General features: G+C 51.6%; 1 protein-coding gene across 4 annotated transcripts in view; it reads right to left on the bottom strand.

Moving 5' to 3' along the window:
• Positions 1 to 26,242, bottom strand: part of ACSF3 (acyl-CoA synthetase family member 3) — a 59,204-nt gene that overhangs the window by 21,871 nt on the left and 11,091 nt on the right. For all 4 annotated transcript variants that reach the window (XM_071567438.1, XM_071567440.1, XM_071567439.1 and 1 more), the window contains 4 exons: positions 22,114 to 22,268; positions 21,528 to 21,673; positions 15,429 to 15,541; positions 2,570 to 2,696 (listed from right to left, as the gene is read on the bottom strand). In XM_071567438.1, the coding sequence (XP_071423539.1) occupies positions 2,570 to 2,696; positions 15,429 to 15,541; positions 21,528 to 21,673; positions 22,114 to 22,268 (541 nt within the window). The remainder of the gene's footprint in view (positions 1 to 2,569; positions 2,697 to 15,428; positions 15,542 to 21,527; positions 21,674 to 22,113; positions 22,269 to 26,242) is intronic.

Below are 26,242 nucleotides of genomic sequence, written 5' to 3'. Positions count from 1 at the left end.
AACTCCAATCACAAAAGAAAAGGAGGGAATGAGCTCCAGGGACACTTGGCTTTGGGTGTCTAAATCTGGGAACAGACACTCAGGCAGAGCCTCAAAGAGATCACACTCAGCACACTGGGAACCCCAGGGTAAGAAGGATGGGAAGATGTTGGAGTGAGTCCAGAGGATGCCATGGAGATGCTCTGAGGGCTGGAGCCCCTCTCCTCTGGAGCCAAGCTGGGAGAGCTGGGGGTGTTCACCTGGAGAAGGGAAGGCTCCAGGGAGACCTGAGAGCCCCTTCCAGTACCTAAAAGAGCTCCAGGAGAGCTGGAGAGGGACCTTGGACAAGGGATGGAGTGAAAGGACAAGAGGGAATGGCTTTAATAGAAAGGGAGTAGGCTTAATGGGATCTTGGGAATAAATTCTTCCCTGTGAGGGTGGTGAGGCCCTGGCACAGTTTGCCCAAAGAAACTGTGGCTGCCCCACACCTGGAAGGGTTCAAGGCCAGGTTGGATGGGGCTTGGAGCAACCTGGGCTGGTGGAAGTGTTCAGGGTGTGGAACAAGATGAGATTTATTGTCCCTTCCCATTCAAACCATTCCATAACTTTATGCAACCCCAGCTATGGGGACTTGGCCCCCACCTGCAATCACCCCATCCATTCACTTCAGGTGACCTGCAGGTCACTGGTGGGGACACACTCCAGGGTCTGGCAGGAGCAGATCACTGACATGGAAATGGCATTGCTGGGGTTTTGGAGCTGGTTCAGCCTCACCTTTAAAACACCTCTGTGACCTGGAAGTGGCAGACAGGGCAGGTTACAGTCTGGCAGTGGCCTGGATTCACCTCTTTTGGATCCTGCCAGTATGGTCTTGGCTCCAAAGTCACTCTCCTGCACTTGATGCGGTAATTCACCCTCCAGATCCGGTTGCTATGACAGGACACAACCTCTTTCATTCCCTGAAGTGTTTTTTTACCACCACAGGGACCTGTGAATGATCTCCAGGGGCTGCTAGTGCAGTGGTGGCAAGCAGGGGGAGGAAGGGGCAATAGGGCTCATTCACAGAAGTGCTGGTTAAATGAGGCTTGGGAAAAACCAGCCCCATCGACCCAATATCCACGAGAGACAGAGCAAGCAGTGAGGAGAGGAATGGAAGGGAAGCAAGGCAGAGTGGGGGACAGGATGGGGAGGGCAGTTCAAGCCTCCTGTCTGAGTGAGGGGGGACATCAGGGAGGTCACCTGGTTGCAAGGGCTTGGCCAAGCACCCCCTGACCCACCCTGAACCCCCCACTCCTGTCTCTGCTCCCCTCCCTTATTCCCAGCTCTGAGCTTTGCTCAGTCAGCGAAAGGGTTAAGTTTAATTTATACTGATTTCTATTTAATATCATTCTCTCCCCGTAGGAGCTGGCAGCTGTGAGCTGATTGTAGTCCCTCATTATGCAGTCTGTATCACTAATGGCCTGTGACAAAGGCATGCCATCTTCCCGGCCTTACCCCCGAGAGCCAATTAAACACACATACTCCCTTCCTGTTTGCGGCGCATTACAATGAAATTAAACTGAATTTCAAAATCATTTTCTCCTAAAGACATCTCTTTGCCATAATTAATGCACGTTATTCCTTTGCAGCTGAAATATTCATCAGGAGTGTTGACTAAAAAAATTTTTAGAGCTGATTGCCCTGCATGCATCGGCTGATGGTGCTCCAGTCCCAGCCCGTGGTACCCGCCTGGCGCGGGGACTCGTGGTGGCACTGCTGGCAGAGTGATCTCTGCTCTGGGAGGACAACCACAATACATCACAGTTTCCTCAAGAACTGTCAATAAATAAGGTTGCACAGAAGGCATCAGAGATCCAGCCTGACTCCTGACACAGTGGCACTGCTAACACACACTGAAAGGGGGAATGGGGAAGTCAGAGCTGTGGGTATCGTGGAATCAGAGAATCACAAAATTATTGAGGTTGAAAAAGACCTCCCAGACCACTGAGTGCAACCTGTGACTGATCCCCACATTGCCAACCAGACCAGAGCACTGAGTGCCATGTCCAGTCATTCCATGCACACTTTCAGGGGTGGAGACTCCACCACCTCCTTGGGCAGCCCTTCCAATGGCTGACCACCCTTTCCAGGAAGAAATTCCTCCTGATGTCCAACCTGAAGCTCCCCTGGCACAGCCTGAGGCTGTTTCCTCTTGTCCTGTCACTGGTTGCCTGAGAGAAGAGACTGATCCCCACCTGGCTCCACCCTCCTGTCAGGGAGTTGTTACAGCTGGCAGTTGATGATTCTATAACACAGTCCCCACGTAAATTAAGCTAAATCCCACTGATATGGAAGGTTCAATTCCCCAGAAAATACAAAGTTAGTGGTATTTTATGCTTAGGATCAAGGAACTCCAAACATTCCCCATTTCTTGGCTGACTCACTACAGCCAATGCAAGCAGAGACCCTTTCAGAGCCCAGTGTTTGGAAGCACATCTGTCTGTCACCCCCAATTCCCAACCTCTCAACAGCCGGGGAACCCTGAGGGCCAAACCAGAGCTGCTGTCCCCCTGTCCCCTCTGCCAGGTGACATGGGAAGCCACCCCTGTACCTGTTCTGAACCAGCCGTCGGGCGTGAAGGCGTCCGCGGTTTCTTTGGGTCTGTTCCAGTACTCACGGAAGACGGTGGGTCCCTTGACGAGCAGCTCCCCTTCTTGTCCCTCCAGGCCTGGTGTCACCTAGGACAGGGACACAGTGAGTGCACCTCTCCATCATCTGTCCCCCAGTTTGGGAAGCAGCACAGTGGGGGACAAGCAGGACCCACACCATGTGCTCTTCCAGCCTTTACCAACATCCACCACATCCTGCCCACCTGCAGGATCTCTTTCCTCAGATGCAAGGGCTCACCCAGGGGATTTTCACATTCCAAAGCACTGGATAAAAAAATCTATCTTGTATCAAAACATGAACAGCCAACCTGGAATCACAGTCCAGGCAGGGTAACACCTTCCAGCTGCTGGGAGAGGTCTTGTGAGCAAACATACAGGAAATACTCTTGGAAAAGGGATGGTCCTTTCTGATCCCTTGGACACTTCCAGGGATGGGACAGCCACAGCTGCTCTGCACAACTTGTACCAGGGCCTCAACATCCTCACAGGGAACAATTTCCTTCCAATACCCCATCTAACCCTGCCCTCTGGCAGTGGGAAGCCACTCCCCCTTGTCCTGTCACTCCATCCCTTGTCCAAAATCCCTCTCCAGCTCTCCTGGAGCCCCTTTAGGCACTGAAGGGCCTGAAAGGCCTCCCTGGAGCCTTCTCTTCTCCAAGCTGAACAACATCAACTCTCACAATGCCACGATGTGCTCTCATGCCTGTGCCACCCTGCACTCTGCTCTGCTGATAGATAAAAACCTGCACTTTCCAAACCCATCAATCTAACACTTTTTGGTTTTTTTCTGAGGAGGCGGCAGGAAACACCATCTGATTTGTGCTTGGGGACACACACATGGCTCTTTTTAGGTCCACTGGAAGGCAATGGTTGTAGTGACAACCTGGTCCCCTGTAAACCTGTCCAGGCAGGTTTTCTATGGCAACAAAACAAATATCCTGCTGTTATGGAAACTGAGGAATTGCAGGAAGGTCACAGCCTCACCTGCCATGGCACCGTGTCTCATCTCCTGCACACACATCACTGGGCAATTACAAGGATGCAACAGGCCAAGGGATGAGGAACTGGAGAGGCACAAACATTCACCACTTGTGGGACTGTGTTAACCTTAAAGCCTTTGCAAGGACGATCATGGATCAAGGAATGGTTTCATTTGGAAGAGACCTTAAAGCTCATTTAATTCCACTCTCTGCCACGGGCAGGAACAACTTCCCCTAGCCCAGGTTGTGCCGAGCTCTGTCCAACCTGGCCCAGGACACTTCAGGGATGGGGCAGTCACAGCTTCTCTGCCCAACCTGTGCCAGGGCCTGCCCGCCCTCACAGGAAGAATTTCTTCCCAATATCCCAATCTAAACCCATTCTCTGCCAGTTTGAAGTAATTATCAAGGTGTGCAAAGCCACTCATGGGATAGAAGGCCCTGTGAGATGTGCTTGGACACACTGCTCCGTCCCTCTGTGGAGAACAGCTCGTTAATGGGAATTCCCAGTCACTTTCTGGGCAGTTGAGCTGCTGTAACACGGACGAGATCTGACTGGGACCCCAAAAATCAGAAACAGGGCCATGAGGGAGACAGTAACAGCAGCACTGAAGCATCAGCCCTTCATCAACCCCATCCTGCCCAGGCACCACTCAGTGCTGGCTATCCAGATACCTGCACAGCCCAGCTGCCCCAGGGACCAATCCTGCCCCGTGTTTACCTGCACTCTCGATGTCTGCTGTGAATCAAGCCTTGAACCAGCTCCAAATTTCCTGTCATATCAACTCAAATTTTGGCAGCGGCTCAGCCCACATCTTATCTCGAGCAGAGCCCCTTGGCAGAAGGCACCTCCCTGTTGTGTAATTTAATGATGTTATGGCTGGCTTGCAAACAGTAAAACAGAAAGGCCGTGACGTTATCTTAATAGGATTTTGCTTGCTGAACTCAGGATGTCACTGGCACCGCTCCCCAGCGTGGCAGAGGGGATGGAACCAGCTCACAAACAGCATAAATTAAAACTCAAGGTTCAAGGCATTTATCTCCCACAACCCCTCGTGCCTGATCCCTGCTAAAACCCCACTGGCTGGCCCTGGGAGCAGGGTTGGGAACACATGCCTGGGCTGGTTGTTTCCTTTCTCCCACAAGTCTCGGTGGTTCCCGGTGTTGAGGCAGCGGCTGAACGGCACAAGCAGCTGCTGGAGGCATCAGCTTGCTGATTGCACAGATCTCCCCCTCTCCCAGTGCCATATTTTAATGCATTCAAGGAACCTTAAAACCCAGGCAGAGCGTGGCCCTGGAGGTTGTTGTCTGAGAGGTCCCTGCTCTAAACCCAGCCGGAGAGTCGAGCTGGCCCAGCCGGCACACGAGATAAGATTCCATTTTCCACGCATGAAAATAAAAGGTTGTAATAAATCCTTTGAAGGACTAAATCTGGGTGATTATAAAATGCATATTTTCCCCCTTCCCATTTACCTCTTTATTAGGAGGGTGGTTTGTAAAGAGCTGGGAATCCCCACTTGGCAAATGGCCCTGGGATTTGTTCAAAGTGCCCATTTGTTTTCTTGCGGTCTCTGCCCCACATTCCTCCGGGAACTGCGGGAGAGGAGCTTGTAATGGACTTTAATGGAATTAGGGGCTTTTATGGAGGGAGGCTCAGAGCGACGTGTCCTTCTCTGGGAAGCAGGGGAGGCACAGCAGATTCCTAAGCAGAAACATGTGGGAGACACAGAGAGAAAGCTGGAAGGTGAGGTTTGTTGGGGATGTGAGAACGTGTTATTGGGCTGAGGGTTGGGAGGGAGACAGACACGTTTTTAGGAAAAAGCCCAAATAACAGCAGGTTGCAAACAGCAGCTATCAGGGGGCACATATAACTTCTGCCAGATGCCTCCTTTCCCCTGTCTCTCCAAATAATCACAGAATCATGGAATGGGTTGGGTTGGAAGAGACCTTAAGTTAATCTAGATCCAGCTGCCCTGCCATGGGCAGGGACACCTCCCACCAGCCCAGGTTGCTCCAAGTCCCATCCAAGCTGGCCTTGGACACTTTCAGGGATGGGGCAGCCACAGCTTCTTTGGGCAACCTGTGCCAGTGCCTGCCCACCCTCACAGGGAAGGATTCCTTCCCAATATCCCATCTGACACTGCCCTCTGGCAGTGGGAAGCCATTCCCTCTTATCCTGTCATCAGGTCTTTGCCCAAAGTCCCTCTCCAGCTCTCTTGGAGCCCCTTTAGGCACTGGAAGGGGCTGTCAGGTCTCCCTGGAGCCTTCCCTTCTCCAGGTGAACACTCCCAGTAATTCCAGCCTGTCTCCAGAGGCATCTCTGCAGGGGAGTCTCACCTGAGCAGGACAGAGGGGCAGAATCACCCCCTCACCTGCTGCCCATGTTGTGGAATCACCTCAGGCCATGGGGGGTTTCTGGGTGCCAGCACACACTGATGGCTCATACTGAGCTTCTCTTTCACCAACATCCCCAAAATGCCTCTCCCAAGGGCTGCTCTCAACCCATTCTTCCCCCAGCTTGTGTCTGTGCTTGGGTTTGCCTCGACCCACACACAGGACCCTCCACTTGGTCTTGCTGAACATCTTTCCTGAGTGAGCACCAAAGGCTGTGGATCGGAGCATCATCTCTCAGGAGGAACCTTGGAAGGGACCTTGTGATTCTGTGGAACAGAAGCATTTAGACTTGGGAGGAAGGAAATGCTTCTGCAGCCCTGCCTCCTCCACCACAGCCTGAATGTGCTGCTCAGCTTGGAAGTGCTTGGCATTTTTCCCCACCTTGTAAATAAATTATTACCGTGATCAAAATAATTAAGCAATTGAGCCCTTAAGTGACTAATAGAAGACAATAATTTATATGTGTGAGGTTTATGGAAATGATGGAGCCCTTTTAGAGGTTCTCCCAGAGAGGTAACTTTTTTCTGGTGTTTGCTGGGGGGTCTTTAACATGCCAGAGCATAGAGAATAACAAAGTCTGAAGGACTGACCCAGCTCCCTTCTGCCCTCCAGGGTTGGGCTGCGGAGCACAAATGCTCTGTCCCACTCCCACCACACCACTGCTGGAGCTCACCTGCCACCAGCACCTCCAGAAACAGCCCTGTCCCTCAGGAGAACCCTCACTCACCCCTTCAAGACTTTGGTGGCCCAGACCACTGTCCCATAATCACAGAATCACTGAGGTTGGAAAAGAACTCCAGGATCATCAAGTCCATCCTGTGCCCGATGCCCACCTTGTCCCTCAGCCCAGAGCAGTCGTTCCTTGGACACTTCCTGGGCTGGGCACTCCAAACCTCCCTGGGCAGCCCCTTCCAGTGCTTGATCACCCTCTCCACGGAGAAATTCCTCCTGCTGTCCAACCTAAAGCTCCCCTACAGCCATTCCCTCTGCTCCTGTCCCTGTTCCCTGGAGCAGAGCCCGACTCCCCCCCGGTTTCGTCCTCCTATCAGGGAGTTGCAGAGAGAAAGAAGGTCCCCTCTGAGCCTCCTTTTCTCCAGGGCAAACACAGCATCCAACAGCTCAGCCCACAGAGACCTGCAGAAAGAAGGGGAGCTCCAGGTTTTGCCCAGATTCCGCTTTTCCAGACCAGGGGATCACACCACATCCAGGACTGGCATGGTGGGTACTGAAGGAGGTGAGGAAGAAGCTGGAGACCAATAACCCACTTGACAGTGCCTTTTAATCACTGTCTCCCTGGGCCATATTGGAATGGATGTCCTAGGGCTATGAGGTTTGCTAGAGCATTATCAAATTCCCAGGCAATCTGAACTCTCCTGCACATTCCAAATTAAAAATTCCCTGCTAAGTTGCACGTTTTTGCCGTGGCATTATCGTTCCTCGGAGCTCCATGTCCTGCAGCATCCTGCACAAGCCTAGCAGGAGGCAATTCAGACACAGAAAAATTTTCCTCCTGCTGGAAAAAGGCAGATTTCTGCTCCTTGGGGACACAGCACAGAGAGAGTAAGGAAAGAATAAACCTCCAACCTAAAAACCCCAAGCCCAGGCTGTAATCTATGAGACCACATTTCACATCTGTTTTTGCAATGTTAACTTTTATAAAAGGGCTGGGAATAACACAATCCATTTACTTTTCATTTTGGAGGGTTATAAATTTAAAAGCAAGGCTGGTGCACAGTGGAGCTGGAAAACTGAAACTTATTTTCAAACAACCCAACCCTTTACTTATAGCAAATATTGCTCCACTGAAAACAAAAGTGATTGTCTATATTTTTAGGCAATACTGATTTTTGAAAGCTACAGAACTGATTAACTCCAGATGATCCCAAGAGCAGCACAGAAAACAACCCAAATTTGGGAAAGGTCAGTCCTCCCCACAGTTGTTCTATGGACACAAAACTTCCCAATCTATATTAACACCATAAATTAAATGCATAACACTATTCCAGAGATGCCAACAGCTCTCCCTGCTGCTGTTCTCATCCCTCTTGTTTGCAGGCTTCCCAAGATAACAAACGAGGTGAGATGTCAGCACATCGTCCTCCTCCCTCCACTCTCCTCATTAGGGAAAAGCTCCCGATGTGCCCTCACGACACCTGTGCCAATTCTGTGCTGGGGCAAGCTGAGGACCAGGAAAGGATTTGAGCAGTGACTGACCTTTGGTTTGTTTTCCATCAGCCTTCCTTAAAAGTGGAGGTTGGCAAGGCTGTGATGAGCCTGGACCGCACAGACACTGCCCCAGAACCTCTAACTGTTCCTCATGCCAAGCCATTCCAGTGGCCAGTGTCTCCTCCCTTGGCTGGAAAAACTCCAGGGAAGTTCTAAAAGAATGTCCCTCTTTCTTTGGCCTCTGCTTCAGCATCTCCCCACCACATCCAGGGCTCTCCCACAAACACCCCAAGTCTTCCCTTAGCTATGAAGAGGAATGGTCTAGTGAAAGGTGTCCCTGCCCACAGCACAGGGTGGAACGAGATGAGCTTTAAGGTCCCTTCCAACTCAAACCATGCAGGGATTCTCTGTAAGCACAAAACAATAATAGATTAATAAAGATTCTGAGGGTGCTGTGACAAAGGTGAGTTCAACAGAAACACTTGTGGAAAGAGGGTTCTGCTTAACAGATGGATTCAACTTCAGGGTGCAAGAGAAATACTCTCTGGGATCAAGGCTGCCCCTGTGATGAGAGGAGTTCTCAGCTGAGAAACAAGGGGACTTGATGCCTCACTTTTCCTACCAGGAAGAAATAAAATAGAGCTATGGCCATAAATAAAAAAAAAAAAAGTCATCAGACGACAAACAGAAAGAAGGAAGGAGATATAAACACATCTGAGAATGGAAGTACTGACCGAGTTGACCAAGGAACTGGACGTGATCAATGAGAAGCAACTAAAGGTTTATACAGTAACAAAAGCAGCCTGGGCAACCAAATAGAGAAACTTGAATTACTTGGGCAGGACACAAAACAGGCTCCTGAGGAGATGAGGGGAATATGGAGAAACAAAAATGATAACTGGAACATACACAAATGCAGTGTCCAGAACTGCAAGGGCTTTGGAAGGAGGTTCTGGAAGAAGCAGAGGCAAATGGAAAATGAGAAAAAATGCAGCATGTGTTTACCAAAGGTGGATTGTGCCAGAAAACCTGAGGGCTGGAGCTGCAGATAGGAGAAAATCAGCAGATCATCTAATCCAGGCTGCCTTCAACAACACATTCCCCACAATGCCTGATCATGGGCCTGAGGACAAGCTTCCCATGGGAGATGGAACTGGGATGCTGGAGGTAAGGTCCACCACTGAGGTACCAGAACATGAGGATGGGATGCAGCAGGGACAAGAAAACAGGTGAAAAAGTGGAAGAGAAACGTTCTGGAAGTGTAGGAGCACCAAGGACAAAGAACCAACTGGTTTAGGCAGAGGTCTGACTGGGATAGGAAAGGACCAAACCAGGTGTTCCTTTGGTTGTTCCTCTGGGCTAGGCAGTCACATCCCCACCAGCATGTCCATACCTGGCCATTCTCAGGAATGCCAGGCACGGCTGGCATGTTCCCATCTCTACCCTCAGGGGCCACACACAGGAGAAGAACCTGGTATGGTCACACCAGCTGCTTCAGAATACCTGGATGGATGAGGAGAAATCCCACAGGGATACAGGTATAGCAGCACCTCCACGTGTGACCTGGTGCAGATGGGTGCCAAGCACCCAAATCCACACCACCCACAGGCTGCAGCCACAGGAATACCCAGTCCTTGGAGGAAGCCTCCAAGACAACCCTGGCAGCTCAGTGGTGACCGAGCTCCTCCCCATGGTTCTCCAGAGATGTAGGATGAATGTGAGTGAGGTGGAGCCACTCCTGGTCTCCTCCACAGGGACATCAATGCCAAGACCTCCGGTCACAACCACAGTGACAGTGCCAGCTGCCCCCAGCGCCTGCAGCCCTGCCGAGGTGCTGGCAACCAGCAGCAAGCTGGGAGCAGATGGCAGAGACACAGGGGACACGGGGAGGAGGGGCCTGGGGACGCTGGTGGCTTTCGGGAGCGATGGCCACAGCCGAGCCGCTCCCGTCCAGGCCGACAGCTTGCATATGGATAAACAACGGGATAATTACAACCTTTGGAGGGGGGAGCAAAGCCCGTGGCACAGCGTCCTCCTGCTGCTGGCTCCTGTCACCCGCCCGGCCCCACAGTGCCCTTGGCAGCCCCGGCACGAGGAAATCACCTGCCACAAAAGCCCTGGCTACAGCCCTGCCTTGGATACAGCTGTGAAGCCATTTATCTATTGAGAGACCCCCATTGGCAGGGGCTGGGGTTTGGCTTTCGTGCGAGCGAGCAATTTGGAAAAGATTAAAAAAAAAAAAGAAAAAAAAGAAATCCAACAAAAATGACAACCCAAAAAAGCTCAACAAACAAACAAGTAAAGAAGGAGAGAGACAATACCCGACAGCTTGCAGGGTTTCCAGGCCTCTGCCAGCTGGGAAGCTGAGCGTATGAAATATGCATTGCACTGAACAAAGCAAACTCAAACGTTCAGCGCTGGAGAGCTGTAACCCTTTCCTGGGAGCCACAGCCATGGGAAGAGCTCCAAAAATTACAGGGAAAAAAGACCAGGGGAAAGAGCATTCAGGGCTGTGGGTAAGGATTACTGAGCCTAAACAGACCGATGGACCCAACAGGCAGCTGCTTAAGGTACGTGAAAAGTTTAGCAGCTGCTTCAGACATGAGTGGCTCCAGGAGCAAGAGCTGGGGTGACTCAAAGCAGGCAAAGTTGCTGTCCCTGACATCTGGTTCCACACTTCTGCGCCCAGGCATGTGTTAGAGGAGAAACACTTCTCCCAGCACTCCCAGGACAGCAGCTCTCTGGGGGACAATGGTCTGCATCCCCACACAGCGCAGGGAGGAGGTGGGGACATTGTCAGGGCAGGCACGGTGACTCTGATGGGACTGTCACCTCCTGCCACACTGTCCTGTCACGGGTGTCCCCAGGCTGCTGAGCATCCTCAGCTGGAACAGATGGAGCAGTGAGGGGATCTTGTCAGCTTAGAGCACCTTGGTTTGGTACTGGCAGTGATGGTGCAGCCTCAGGCAGGGCACAGTGACAGCCTGATCCATGTGGCTCCGTGTCAGCTCAGGAAACCAGCTCACAGCCCAACATGTAGAAACATCCAGCAAAGCGTCACGAGAGCCAGCTGAAAACCTGAACAACTGGGATGCAACGGGGCACAAGGCTCATGAGATGTCAGGAGACTGAAGGGCCGGAGCACGTGCATGAGAGGAATTCAGCACTCTAATCACAGCATGGGAGAAAATGAAGGGAAGAACAGAGATCCAGCAAACTTTCAGCTAAGTAGATTATTGATCTTCAGGGTGTGCCAGGAACCAGCTTTGCAAATTACAGCAGTCCCCTGCTGCCAGCTGAGGCAGTTCCCGGATGGCAGAGCAGAAACACTCCCCACCTCCCTGCTCCTGCCACCCACACGCGTTCCCTCGGCACTGCCGCGCTCCTGTTTGGATCTCACATGTCCAAAGGGTGACGGTGTGAAAGGAAAGGCTGCGACACCCCAGTCTAATGGAAGAGACTGTGTTAGTGGGGAAGAAACAGCTCGGAGAAAGCCTGTTGTCGCGGGAGCAGGAGGCAGGAACCCGAGCCCAACGCGCGCCGGGAAGGCGGTGACCTCGCGAGGCTCCGCAAACAATTCCCTTGGCAAAGGCAGGCGTGCTCTGCTCGCAGTCAGGAGGGTCTGCAGGGCACAGCCGACGTGTGAACGCCTCACAGATTGCCCTGACAATGTGCCTCACCCCCGGCATGGAGATCACCTGCTCGCAGGAGCCTGGTGGGAAGGGATGGCTTGGAGCCCAACTCCTGCTGGGCTGCTCAGCATCCCACTGGGTGAGCCCCACGGTGCTTGCCCTCACAGAACCACAGAATAAGCTGAGTTGGAAGGGACCCACATGGATCATCCAGTCCAGCTCCTGGCCCTGCACAGACATCCCAACAATCCCACCATGTGCCTCAGAGTATTGTCCAAACGTTCCTTGAGCTCTGGCAGCCTTGGGGCTGTGACCACTGCCCTGGGCAGTCTGTTCCACTGCCCAACCACCCTCCGGGGGAATATCCAACCTAAACCTCCCCTGACACAGATCCAGCCATTTCCTGGAGTCCTGTCACTGGTCCCAAGAGTGAAGACATTGGTACCTGCCCCTGTGATGCCCTTGGAAGGATGCTGAAGACCCCAGTGAGGTCTCCCCTCAGCCTCCTCTTCTCCAGATGAACAAACCAGTGTCCTCAGCTGCTCCTCTCATGGCTTCCCCTCCAGACCTTTCCCCATCCTCGTGGCACACACTGCTCAAGGTGAGGCTGCACCCCAGTTGCTCCACAGCCCGGGCAGAGTGGGCACTGGGAAGGCCAAGTGACTCCTGTCACTGATTCCACCACCAGCCCTCCCACCAGGACTCCTCTACCTTTGCCAGGTCCACAGCACAGACCTCCCAGCCCTCAACCAACATCCTGTAAGGCTCAGAGCCCTCCTGCAAGGGAGGTGAGGAAGGATTTATTCATCCTTCTCTTAAGATGCAAGGAAAAGGCCACAGGGTTATCCCGTGGCATAGGCAGGGTGACACAAAACAGATCTTCCCATCCAGGGGACATCCCCTCTGTCATGGAGGAGCTGATCTAAACAAAGCCAGGCCTTTGGCTGGTGGAGCGTGAAGAGCACTCGGACTGTCAGATCCTCCTTGTTTTAAATAAATTCCACTGACGTATTCTCTGCTGACATGAATTATTAACCAAGCATGATGCACACACAGTGCCAGCAGCAGCGTCTCGGGGCAGGGACAGGCAGCAGGTGAGGCTCTGCCTGGGACCTCAGGTGTGAGGCAGTGGAATTACAGCCTCCCTGGGAGCAGAGGGGGGTCACCACCTGTCTGCCTGCCTGGCCCTGCCATGGAAAGTCACACTGCATGCCCAGGGCATATAAAACCCAAACTCCTGGCATCTCCACACATCCGTCTGTGCCAAGACATGCTGAGAGCAGGGACTGTTTTTCCCACCTTGTGACAGTCCCAGGGACAGAGGCAGCTGGCTCTGCTCTGCTCCTGGAAATGTTGTGGCTGTCCTGGTGGCACCCAGCCAGCCACTGTCTCCTAGGGTGGACTGAAACAGATGGGACCATTTTTCTCCCTCCAACCTGAAGAAACTCCAGTTAAGCCAGGACAAGGAGAATGGTGGGTGAGATGGGGACAACTTTTCAGAGAGGGACCAACCCATCCGCTGACATCCAGAGGTAAATTACCACCTCCCCAGCTGATGACTTAAGAATTCACCAGAACATTCAAAAGATCCCTAAGGGAGACCCTGATGCAAAGCAAAGCATCAGCAAGGGGCGAGGAGCCAACCCCAGGGCTGGTGGGAGCTCCTGGGAGCTGGTGGGAGCTCCAGGGGGCAGACATGGATATGGACCTCAGCCATCCACCCTGGGGGCTGGAGAGTGGGTGTATGTGAGAAATGGCTGGGATAAAAGGGAAATTCCTCTGCCCTAAAAATAAATTCAAGCAGCCTGAAGCAAGGGAAAAGAGAAGAGTTATGTGAATCTCAGCTCTCTGAAGGCCTGAGGGGGTGGTGAGCTTCCAGCACTAGACACAGGTCAGCTGGGCTCCTCCTCTCTGGTCACTCAATGCAATGAGAAGGAAGAGAAAGGAGTATTGAGCAGAAAAATAACATTCCATATTTTTTCCTCTCATAATTCAGTAGAACAACATCCACATTTCATCCTGGAAGTAGCTGCACTTTGGGGATTCTCGTGTCTGAGACCTAATTTGTAAAGAGCCCAGAAATCCCTTAGGGGGAAAAAAGCATTATAGGATCATTACTAAAAGGGACACGTTATATTTCATGTCTCAGTTCCACACTAGTGGAAAAGAAAGGCCAAGAGCTAACTCTGGGATGAGGGGACAAACCTGTGAAACATAACACTCATCCAGGGAAGTGACAAAAATCCTGCTCAGCCACACCACAGCAGTGACAGAGAGGAAAGAACAGAAAACCTCTTATTTTTAATAAAAGCCACAATGCCTGGCCAGAGTGGCCCCTCTCATCTGTCCCCTGCACTTGTTTTACATGCCTAGGGTGGGATCCAGTGCTTGTATGGCACCAGAACATGGAACACAACCTGCCCCAGCCCAAGCACAACCCACACATGGGGCTGCCCAGGGTCCTGCTGGTGTCCCCACCTGCCAGCACAGAGAATGTAGAGAATAAAAGGGTTTCTCAAGCCTTTCCCCAGTGCTTACCCCAGCAATGTCTGTACACCCTGCACAGCCTGGGAGCTCCTTTCAAACCCCTGGCATGTAGGTGGCTGGATGAGAAGCAATTTCCCCAGAGGAGTGAGTGAAGCCACGCATTTTGGGTTGGATCTCACGCTTGCCTGTCTCCCACCCACGTGGCCACATGGCTGGAATTTCTCACACACACACATTTTTCTGCTCAGCCGAGCCCAGACATCACCTGGGGATTGATCTGCTGGAGTGACACGAACCTGCACCCACAATGAGGGAATATGGCAGCAAAGCAGACCCTGCTCAGCCATTTCTATGGGAAGACAAAGGGCTGAGGCAGCAGGACAATCTAGGCCTTGGGCTGAGCTGCTTCTGCAGGCAGATATCTGGGATGGAGGCAGATCATGCTTCCCTATCCAATATCTGACTGCTGATACCAGAACTGCTGGGGCACACATCATGTGGCAGCTGGGGCTTGGCATGGAGCTGGATTTTCATGGAAACCTGATGGGTTTCCCTCACTGCTGTTTCAAAATGAATGCAACCCCCAAGGCCACCAGTCCTGCCCTTCCAATCATAGAATCACAGAATGGTTTGGGTTGGGAGAGATCTTAAAACTCATCTTGTTCCATGGGCATGAACCTTCCACTAGACTAGGTCTTCACACTGAAAGAGAGTAGATTTAGATGGGATATTGGGAAGAGATCCATTCCTATAAGGGTGGGGACGGCCTGGGACAGTTTGCCCAGAGACGCTGTGGCTGCCCCTTCCCTGCAAGTGTTCAAGGCCAGAATGGACAGGGCTTGGAGCAACCTGGGATAATAGAAGGTGTCCCTGCCCATGGCAGGGGAGCAGAACCTTGAAAGCTGCCTCCCAACCCAACCCAAAGCATTTCATGATTCTATGGTACAGTAGACAACACCTGTGCAGTCCATAAAGTACCATGGCTATAGGAACCTAAAAGATAATTAAAAACCCTTTAAATAGCATAACTCACTTCCTGGGAAATAAAACAGTGGAATCCTCAGTCCTTGAGGTTTTAAAGAGATGGAAAGGTCTTCCATGAGTGAAGACCTGTTCCAAGTGAAGCAAACATGGGTGGGCACTACCTGTGTGCTGTTCTCATCCCCCTGAGCATGGACAGTGTAGGAACGAGCTCCATTCTTCAGGGTCTCGGTGGCAATGCGCACTCGCACCCCTGGGAGCGGCGTGCCCACGGAACCTACGGAGAAAACAAGGTGGGAACACTGGACAGCCTCTGGGAAATCACAAAATCAAGGATGCAAAAGAGCAGCTGCTCGTCTATCAATGGCATCTGCAGACTGTGCTGGCACTAAAGAACTTCCTAGCAGGGGGTTACCCTTCAGGAAGGCTTCGATCAGTCGTGTGTCTGCATGCAAATGTCACCACGGTGCAATACGCTGTTGTTCGCTGAGCAGGCAGTGCTGGAAATGCCTTGGAAAACAAATGTGTCTCCAGCCCTGAACAGTCTCTCTTGGCCAGTCTTTGAAGACTTCAGCACAGCTTCGTAGCTCAGTAATGAAGCTGTTTCTTTTTTTAAAAAAAAATAAAGCACCATGAAACCTACACAAAGCTGTGAAAAGAAAGAGCACAGTGATTACTCCAGTGGCTCCTCTACAGCCTGAACCTGACAGGGGAGGCAAAGGCTTAACAGTGTGAGAATTGCAGGGGATTATCTCAGTTTTAGGAGACATCAATAACCTGTATAGAAAACATCACAGGAGAAAAGCAGGGATCAAAACCACACCGTTCTTCCACAGGTTTCAATTTTCAAAGCCAGGGAAGCTGACACAATGTCAGCTATTGAGCTCCAAGATAGCTCTGTGACCAACCTGCAGCATTCCCACTCCCTGGTTTAGTGCTTGCTCTTCCTGGGGAGCACCTGAAAGCTCAGCAGAAAGGGCAGCTTTGTTCCTGAGACCTGTCTGATGGGCTCAGCAGCAACCAGGAGCCGTGGGCATCTGCTGGCTCAGCAGGGCTCACTCGGCATCTCAGCGGCACGAGACGGCTCTCGTGGCAAAATGAGGCCTGTGACCTTCATCCCCTGTGAGCAGGGAGAGGGACAACAGCCCAGAGCAGCCTGTGGCTCACGAGAACTGCCCAGGTCTGAGCTTCAACTGGAGAAGGACTTTTCACAAGGACATGGAGTGACAGCACAAGGGGGAATGGCCTTAAGCTGAAGCAGGGCAGGGGATACTGGGAAGAAATCCTTCCTTGTGAGGGTGGGCAGGCCCTGGCACAGGTTGCCCAGACAAGCTGTGGTTGCCCCATCCCTGGAAGTGGCCAAGGCCAGGTTGGACAGGGCTTGGAGACACTCAGGATAGTGGAAGTTGTCCCTGCCCACAGCAGGGGGTGGAATGAGATGGCCTTTAAGGTCCCTTCCAACTCAAACAATTCTAGGATTCTATAAATTGATAAGTGACTTTATTTTGAGAGATGATAATTTTTTCCCCACGAAGAGCCTCCAGCTGATGCTTTCAAGGTTTGCCACGATCAGCTTAACCTTGGGTAGTCCCTAGAGCAGGGCATGCAACACCTGGAGCCCAGGGCTGCCTTCACCTTGTCACCTCTATTTCAGGCCTTTGGGTTCAGGTGACACTGTCCCTGTCCTGGTCCCATTCTCCTCTTCAGGCCCTGGCGACCTGCTATCCGTGACATCATGATTTTGTTTGCTACACTGGTCAGTTGCCATGGAAATAGATATGTCGTCGTAGCCCAGATTTATGGCATCCCTGCAGGATGAGCCAAGAGCAGATGGGCTATGAGGGAGTGAGATTTTATTGCAGTGAAACTACCCGAACAATTAGCAAATCTGGCAAGAAATAAACAGAAAGCGACGTGGCAGCTCCGTGATCCGTGTCTGCTCCACTCGGGATTGCCTCCGGCATTCAGGTCAGCCAACACACAGCCAGGTCCTCCCTTCTCTCACCACCAGCACTGCAGGGGCTGCTCCCATCTCCTGGCCAGACACTGCCAAGAGACAGAGGGTGGCATCAGGGTGAAGAGAGCCAGAAGTGCCCTGAGGTGCCATGTTGAGGTATTTATGGAATCAGAGAATCACAGAATATCCTGAGTTGAAAGGGCCCACAAGGATCATCGAGTCCAACTCCTGGCTCTGCACAGTCCTGTCAGTCCTGGAAAGCTCATGGAGGGAGCAGAAATCAGCAAAGGAACAGCCATGGGCTCACACAGACTTGGAGTTCTTCAAATCAAGATCAGCTGGATGCCTTCCTGAAAGATGCTTCTTCCCTGGATGCAAGCTGGGAACCTCATCATGGAAATGTGACAGAGGGATTCACAGGCAGCAGAACTCAAGGGTAGTGCCCACTTCTAGTCTCAGTCTGAGAAGGAAACACCAAAGCCCAGCACAGTTGGCAAATCTAAGCCACAGAAAAGCGACGTGTTCCCACAGTGTTTCATATCACAGTTACAAGTAAAGCTCCTCCAATTTGTTTCCTACTTGGCTAAAGTAAAACCAACATGTAAAACAAGTCCCTGGTGGAGAGCTGCTTCCTTATATTCAGTCTGCAAAAGGTTTTCTGGTATTTAGGAAAAATGACAAACTTGGAATTCAACATCCGTAAAGGCTGAAAAGCTCATACCATTGATCAGAGTTACACAAATCTGACAGTACTAATAAAATCTGTGCAAAAACACTGACTAGAACTTCCCAGGCCCACCCACCCTATCAAAACACACACTGTGCCAACTCCAACAGGTCAGCTTGGGCCCCTTCCCAAAGGAATCACAGAATCATAGAATTGACTGGGTTGGAAAAGACCTCCGAGATCATCAAGTCCAACCCTTGATCCAACCCCACTGTGACCACCAGCCCAGGGCACAGAGTGCCCTGGGCTGGTGATCACAGTGGGGTTGGATCAAGATGTGGTGGATTCTCACTCAGTGCCACATCCATAGAATGACAGAATGGATTGGGTTGGAAAAGACCTCCCAGATCATCAAGTCCAACCCTTGGGCCAACTCCAGTCCCTTTACCAGATCATGGCACTCAGTGCCACGGCCAAGCTCAGCTGAAAAACCTCCAGGGATGGGGAATCCACCCCCTCTCTGGGCAGCCCATTCCAATGCCTGAGCACTCTCTCTGCAAAGAACTTTTTCCTGATCTCCAACTTCAATTTCCCCTGGCAGAACTTGAGCCTGTGCCCCCTTGTCCTATTACTGAGTGTCTGGGAGAAGAGACCAACCCCCACCTGGCCAGAACTTCCCTTCAGGTAGTTCTAGACAGTGATGAGGTCACCTCTGAGCCTCCTCTTCTCCAGGAACAGCACCAGATATCCTGACTTTATCAAGACCACAGTCAAGGGTGATAATCAGAAGGGGGTCAACACTCAGCACTGGCTTCTTTTTGTGCCCAGCCATAATCCTGAGTGGAAACTGGGGAGAAATTCCTGCTCCTTGCCCTCTTGCTCCCTCCCAGCTCTCTCCATTGTGCAGGCTCCTGCCTGTCAGGACCGCAGGCAGCAAGGAGTGACACTATTATTCTTTCCCCGGTTCTCCTCTGTTTAAAAAAGTTGTCAGCTCTTCCCAGATAAATTTAATTGGCCCCGCGGTCTGTGTCCTTCGGTATCTGGGCACCTCGGTGCTGTTATGTGCCGCCGAGTCCCGGGAGAATTGAAACAGGCCAACGATAAGGCACTCAACGATCTCACTGTCAACAATACACGGAGTCCCCGCTGTAGGAGCTATTAGCTGCCTCTGATCTAAACCTCCAATTAAAGTGGTGATTAGGCCCAGTGAGGCATTCTCCGGCCATGAATTATTCATCTCCCTTCACAGTAACAGCACCAGGGGGGATTAGAATGAGAGCTGGTGAAAACAGAGGCATTTTAAGCAGGGTTTTAACCATATACAAGCAAACATTTATCTTTCAAACCTTTCATCTTTGTTTCTTCTGAAAATTAAAGCCCCCACGTCCTCGTCCAAGCCCCTTCAGACCTGTGCAGTGGGTGGAGAGAAGTGCCACACTGCTGGTGACACCAGTGGGGACATGGGCAGGATGGCCAGGCTCGGAGGACTCAACCCTTCCCAGCCACACCAAGCAGGTGAAAGAGGGCAAAGGATGCCCCAGGAACTCTGTTCAGAACCTCATGAATCACAGAATGATTTGGGTTGGAAAAGACCTTAAAGGTCATCTAATTCTACCCCTCTGCCATGGGCAGGGACAACTTCCACTATCCCAGGTTGCTCCAAGCCCTGTCCAGCCTGGCCTTGGACACTTCCAGGGATGGGGCAGCCACAGCTTCTCTGAGCAACCTGTGCCAGGGCCTGCCCACCCTCACAGGGCAAATTTTTTTCCTGTTATCCAATCTAAACCCTCTCTCTGTCAGTTTGAAGCCATTCCCCCTTGTCCTGCCACTCCAGACCCTTGTCAGTTTTCTCCCTCCAACTTCCTTGCAGGCTCCTTTCAGGCACTGGAAGGCCACAGTTAGGTCACTCCAAAGCTTTTCTTCTCCAGACTGAACAATCCCAATTCTCTCAGCCTTTCCTCATAGGACAGGTGCTCCATCCCTCTAATTATCTTAGTGGCCTCCTCTGCACTCTCTCAAACAGGTCAAAGCAGTAGAGAAGGGCATGTGCTGGTTCCACTCCAGGAGAAATCCTCTGGCAAATGTCCCCTGTCCCCAGCCCATCATCGCATTTGCCTCGGGTGCTCTGTGCTACACGGTGACCTCCCAGCCCAGCCTCTAACAGGGCACTACATCAAAAGCTTTTTCACAGCTCCAGTAAATTATGCCTCAGCTTCACCCATCTGCTTCCCAGCTGACACTTCCTGAAATAAATTAATCAAGCCTATTCAATTATGGCCTCCTTTCTGTACGGTCTCTCACTGATCCACACCTTTGTGAGATGCTTCTCTTTCCTCTTGGGACCACAGGAGCCCCTGGATGGAGTTGGAGTGACTGAGAGGATTTGTCACCAGGTCCCCTGCAGACCCCAATATCCTCAGGGATGATGCTCTGGGGCAGGAGCTGCCTGTCTGGGTGCCAACTTCTGCCATGCCATGTTAGTTTCAGTCTTATTTCCTGTCTCTTTTAGTCTCCTGGGAAATTTCCAGAGTCTCCACTCATTTCCCCTCATGAAGATCAATAAAAAGCAAATACAAGGAGGCCACAGGGACACTGGAATGATCTCTGCACCATCAACCTGGGGTGTGGGGCTCACAGCTCGAGCTAAAGCAGGTGGGAATCTTGTTTCCCTGCCTGCTTCCCTCTCCTGCCTGCAGGGATGGGGCTTCTGGAGGGAGGGAAAACTGCCTGAGGTGGAGTGGGGGAATGAGAGTTACTCTGCAAAAGTAAAACAGAGTTTGTATTTCAAGCTGTTTCCAGGCTGAGGAGACAGTGAGGGGGAGCTGTGGCTTCCCCTCCCCCTGTGTGAATCCTGTGAGGTCCAGCTTGTGTATCCTGTGGGATTGGGGTGCTGTGGGAAGGGGTGACACCCAGGACAGCCCCTCAGGTCCCTCAGGGGGCTGCATATGGTGCCATGTCTGCACAGACAGAGTGTGGGGAGGCAGGTGGCACAGGGTGGGTGCTCAGCACACAGATGGCCACGCTCCAACCAAAGGGAGGGCGGGGGCATTTTCTATTTGTAATGTTCAGATCAATTTATTTCTAGGTTACACAAAGTACAGATATCAAGAGGAGTCACAAAGTGTAGCTAAGAGAAGGGGGGGAGGACAAGGAGAGAACAGGACCAGAGAGTACATCGAGGTGTGACAATTTCTAATTCCTGAAAAGGCAAGAAACAGGCACTAAAATAAGAGTGAGCAGACATCCTATTTTAAGTGTTTGGCACTGATGGGTTGGACAAGCACTGCTGTGTGGAGAATCCTGTGTGGCACCACACAGAAATACAGCTCCAGGGAGCAGGAGCTGAAAAAACAGTCCCAGTGCTTCAATTCACTAACATTTTGGAAGTAATAAAGCACCAAGTAATAAAGTCTGGCTGCTCAGGCTAGGAGGCACCACTGCAAGCTCTGCACACACAGCTTTGATCCCAAGGAAACCCATCAGCCACTTTCCACACATCCATGTCCTGGCTTCCCAATGCCAATTTCCCTACCAGCATCCTTGTTCCTACCCTAGCCTGCTCCTCATTCTGTGCAGAGAAACCCCATTTCCCAGCACACACCTCCAAACAGCAGGTGGGCACCCACTGGAGACCCCTACCTGGGACACGGACTCCATGCAAAGGGTTGGAAAGCGCCATCCCGATCTCAGTCATCCCATACCTCTCCAGCAAGGTGTGCCCAGTGATGCTCTTCCACTTCTCCAGCACAGGCACAGGCAGGGCTGCTGAGCCTGACACCATTAACCTGCACACAGAAAGCCCAGGTAAGAGAGCACCCAAGATCACCTTTGCTCCAGGGAATTTGCAGCCACATAAAGTCTGCTCTTATGTATAAAACCTTATGACAAAAGCTCCAAAGATGTTCCTCACATTCTCTGTCTGATATGGGGTTTAGGTTAAGACAGGACAGCCTCCTAAAAGAGATGCTGGAGTTCCAGCTTGGGCTGCAGGACAAAGTCCTCAGCCATGTGATACACAGGGTGACACAGATAACGAGCCCCTTCTGGCTTTACCATGCAAGAGTGGCTCATAATTAAATAATGTCACCCTTGTTCCTGTCAAAGAGACACCAAGGCACAACAACCAGCACTGAAAGAGGTGGTGCTGAAAGGAAAACCTGGAGCATCCAGGGTGGGGACAGCCAGGCACCAGCAGCCCCTGCCCATGGGGGCATCGCTCTCCCACCTGATGTTCTCCTGGCAAAAGGCCCGCACGAAATCCTGGACTTGTGGCTGGGAGAAATGCTCATCATAATACTCTGTCAGCTTGGCATAGATGGTGGGCACTGCCATGAAGACACTGACACGGGGAGTTTCGGAGCTCAGGAGCTTCTTCCAAACCTAAAGAGGAAGGGAACATACACGGTTAAAGATACAGCTATGCTAAGACTTTTGGGATGTACAAACAGCTGGAAGCCTGTTGTGTGCACCTCATCCCTGTCCACAACAAGTTCCCAACCTTCATATCATGCCCAAAGCACCATGTTCACCTTTTATACTACCAGTGATCACCCACCTGCTGTCACACTCATGAGATGGTGGAAATGGCATCTTTTAGTGCTGTCATATTACAGCCAAGAATTTGCTCTTGAAGACAGAAGGTTGTGGCAGAACCAGTTAATTCCCTTAGAGTGCACAGTTCTCCAAAGGCAAAACAAAGCCACGTGCTTTCCAAAGCATGGAAAAGCACAGTCCCTTTGGAAAGACACTAAGCCACACCTGAAGAACATGATACACAGGTAGGAGCCCATGGAGTTGAATTTGAAGGAGAAAAGCTTTCAGGACAGATGGGAGAGCTGGGAAGAGAGAGATCACACATAGGAACTGAGAGTGAGACTCCATGAAAATGGTGATCTGCTGGGGAATGGGTGCAGAGAGATGTCCCCAGCAAGCTCAGAGGAGCCATCAGCATCCACAGGTAAACCAGTGGCAGCAGGAGAAAGCAGCTGGGCAGCAGGGCCACTACACCAACCACACTCTTCCTGAGAGGAACAGCCAAAAATCAGTAAGGTTGGAAAAGTCCTCTTAGATCATTAAGCCCAACTGTTAACCCAGCATCATCATGGTCACCACTAAACCAGGTCCCTGTGGGACAGAAGTTCTTCAGCTGCAAGTCCTGCTAACCTGTGGGAACTACTAACAGGAGCAAATTCCAGCAGTCAGCCCTGCTGGGAAAGTGGATAAAGACCCACGTCTGGGATGAACTGCCGCACTGGGGAGCAGCTGACAACAGGTAAGAGCATCACAGTTGGGCCCACTCCTTCCACACCTCGCCACTGTTCCCCCTGGGTGAGCTCATCCCGAGCCAGGAACGATCCAAAGCCATCAATAAATCAGAGGCCCCGCTGACAGCCACCTCCTTCCCCTGGCTCCAGTCCCTGCCCCGCCGGTGACAAATGTATTTCCTAACAGCTGCTGACAGGGCGCTGCCTCCGCCGCTGCCCCGCGCGCTCTGCCGCACACGGCGCCGCCGAGAGCCCGGCACGGCAGCGACTGATGGAAGGTGAACCAGCGCTTCTCCTTCATGCTGTCACTCTGCCCCTTCCCCTCCGTCCTGCTCGCTCAGGCTCCATTTCATTACTTTCTGCTTGGCTGCGCCGGCGCTGCCTCCCGCCCCGTCTCGCACTCCACTGCTCCAGAACAATCAGCTCCTAAAAAAACCCTCACACCACCACGGTGTTGTTCTTAATAGAGCAGGACACATCCACAAAGGCACCGTCCTACCCAACAGCAGCAGGTTCACGCTGCTTCCCAGCCCTGGAGTTTGATGGGCAGAGAGGAATGCACAAGGTGGAAATTCCTTGGACACCTTGGGAGGTGGGACACATGCACTGCAAGATCCCCCGGGCATCAGGGAAAGCAGAGCTGGAATGTGACTTCCTGGACTGATGGGTGATATGTCCAGAGAAGGAACATTTCACTCCCTGCAGCAACCCCACCTATCAGCACAATCCCCAAAACCAAGCTGGAATATGCAAAATTGCATTTAGAAGGATCTAATCCCTATCTTACTCCTCTGAGCCTCTTTTTCCTTCAACTTCCTAGTATCTTTCCCATTCAAGGGATGAGGATGGAGAAGGATCTTTCCAAAGCCAGGGCTCAATGAACCTGTTCTTCTCAGCCTGCTGCTCCTGAGAGCCATTGCTGTGGGCAGGGACCAGGACTGTGCCCAAGGGATCAAAGGGAGACAGATGCTCAGGGCTCTTCAATCCTTGCTGGATGACTTTTCTTGTCTTCCCAAGTCCTGAGCAGCTGCAGGGAGCACAGGGAGACTTCCAGTCTGGCCATGCAGCAAAGTTATTTTTACATGATTTTGGATCTGAGAAAACCAAAATCATCACTCTAAACAGAGCAAGTCTCTCTTGCACTCCAGAATTCCCTGTCCCCTGTGCCTGCTGAACTCCTGCCCTAGATAAAAATCCTTCTTTTGCCACTCTAGCCATGGGAGCAGCTTTTTCCATGTCAGTCCAACTCACCCCAGCAACAGTCCCTTCCTGAGGATAAGCAGCTGCCTTTGGATTTGTGCCACCAGCTGCCGGAGTGATCTGCTGACAGCCAAACTCTCCACCTGCTCTGCTCCTGCTCAGCCAAATCTGGATCCTTCCCATGTGTTTAACAGGACTAAGCCCCGAGCCGTGGTACAAAACTGGCAGCTCCAAACACTCCACAGAGCCCGAGCTGGCCGGAGGGCTCGGCACTGCCCAGCCAGCTGGAACAGCTATTCCTGGGTTATAACTCTCACTTCACGCTCTGAGAGAAGGATCTGGGAAAGCCTCGTTACCTGGGACTAATCAATCAATCCTGGGGCTTGGACAGGCCTGTAGCAAGGGGCCACTTTGTCCTTCCAGCACCCACATCCTCTGACAGCGTCAGGCTTGGAGCTGCACAATCCATCTCCCCCTCTGTTATCCCACGGGTCCTGTCACATCAATTCCCTGGGCAGAGGGTATTGGCAGCCCATCATTCTGCTTTATTTTGCTCACCTGATACCTCAGGCTCCAAGTGCTTTTAAAAGCCCTGGACTCGGGAGGTAAAGGCAGCACTGCTGGGCTCTGCACTGAGGGAAGCAACAGCCTTCCAATGGAATATTCTCAGGAGATGGGTCAAGATTCCTTTTAACATAACCAAGAGCTAGAAACAAAAAGTTTCCTACTGCAGGAAGCAAGACTGGCAACAGCTTCCCATAAGGGATAACAGCAGTGAATGGTCACGGGACAGGGCTGCCTGTGCCAGCAGAGAAGTTCACAAGAAATTCCCCAGAGAATGTTCCCAAGAGCCTTCCTGTCAGCATGACATTCCTGATTTTCCTCCCCTCCCACTGCTCAAGAGCATATCATGGTCTGGCCAGTGGGATTTTGCCATAATTACATGAAAAAAAAAAAGAAAAAATGACACCAATGGGCACAAACCAAGCACAGCGAGACACAGCTGGAAGATTCTTCCCACATATTTTTCCCAGTGGACAGATGGTGAGTGAGGGTGGAGGAATATACAAGCTGCTCCAAGGGATGGTCATTCCACAGAGCAAGCTCCCAACCAGCTCCCAGACCTGCTAAGATCACCTCAGCAAGGAAGACATGTGAGCACAGAGGAGAAAAGGCAAACATTTTTACCCTTTACAGAGGGAGATGTGCAACAACACAAACTGCACAAAAACACCAAACCCACCAACACTTGGGGATCTTCTCATGCAATAAGAGATAAAAGGTGGCAAATCCTTTGTATCCTAAATCATGCAAGATTTTGCCTGATAGAAGATTCCCCAAACCAGCCAGAAGAATTGCAAGCTGAAAGGAAGCAAACATCAGCATGGATTTTTCCATCAGCCCACAAATGGATAACGTGCTGCTGCCTCTATTGACAGACACAACAGCTCCTCTCTCCTATAAAATTATTGTACCATTTTCAGTTCTTATTGAATTTTTTCAACCTTTTCAAACGTAACAATCCCCCTAATGCAAGGTTAACTCATCCCTTTATTTCCCTTTTGCTCGGGGAGATGGGTCTGTGTTTTGCATCGACTGCTGCCAGGTGGGAAGCACCAGTGAGGTAAAAGGCTGCTGGTGTTTTCCAGAGTGTCTGTGAGAGCAACAGGCACAACATGACTACAGCCACAGCAGCTGCTTGTTTGGGGAGCCCCCGTGCCACACACTGAGGGTGGGAAGCTCCTGTAACTCGACAGCAGTAGCAAAGGGACAGCAGGACCACACTCACACATCCAACACCAACTTATCCCCCAAAAGCACGTGGGCACAACACGAGATGGGAGAACACCAAGGGGAGCTCTGCTCTCTCCCAAGGACTGAGCAGCCAAC

The sequence above is a fragment of the Pithys albifrons genome, chromosome 12 (genome assembly GCF_047495875.1).
Source record: "Pithys albifrons albifrons isolate INPA30051 chromosome 12, PitAlb_v1, whole genome shotgun sequence".
Taxonomy (NCBI): domain Eukaryota; kingdom Metazoa; phylum Chordata; class Aves; order Passeriformes; family Thamnophilidae; genus Pithys; species Pithys albifrons.
The sequence above is the reverse complement of the archived record's forward strand: the minus strand, read 5'-3'. Positions and strand labels throughout refer to the sequence as shown.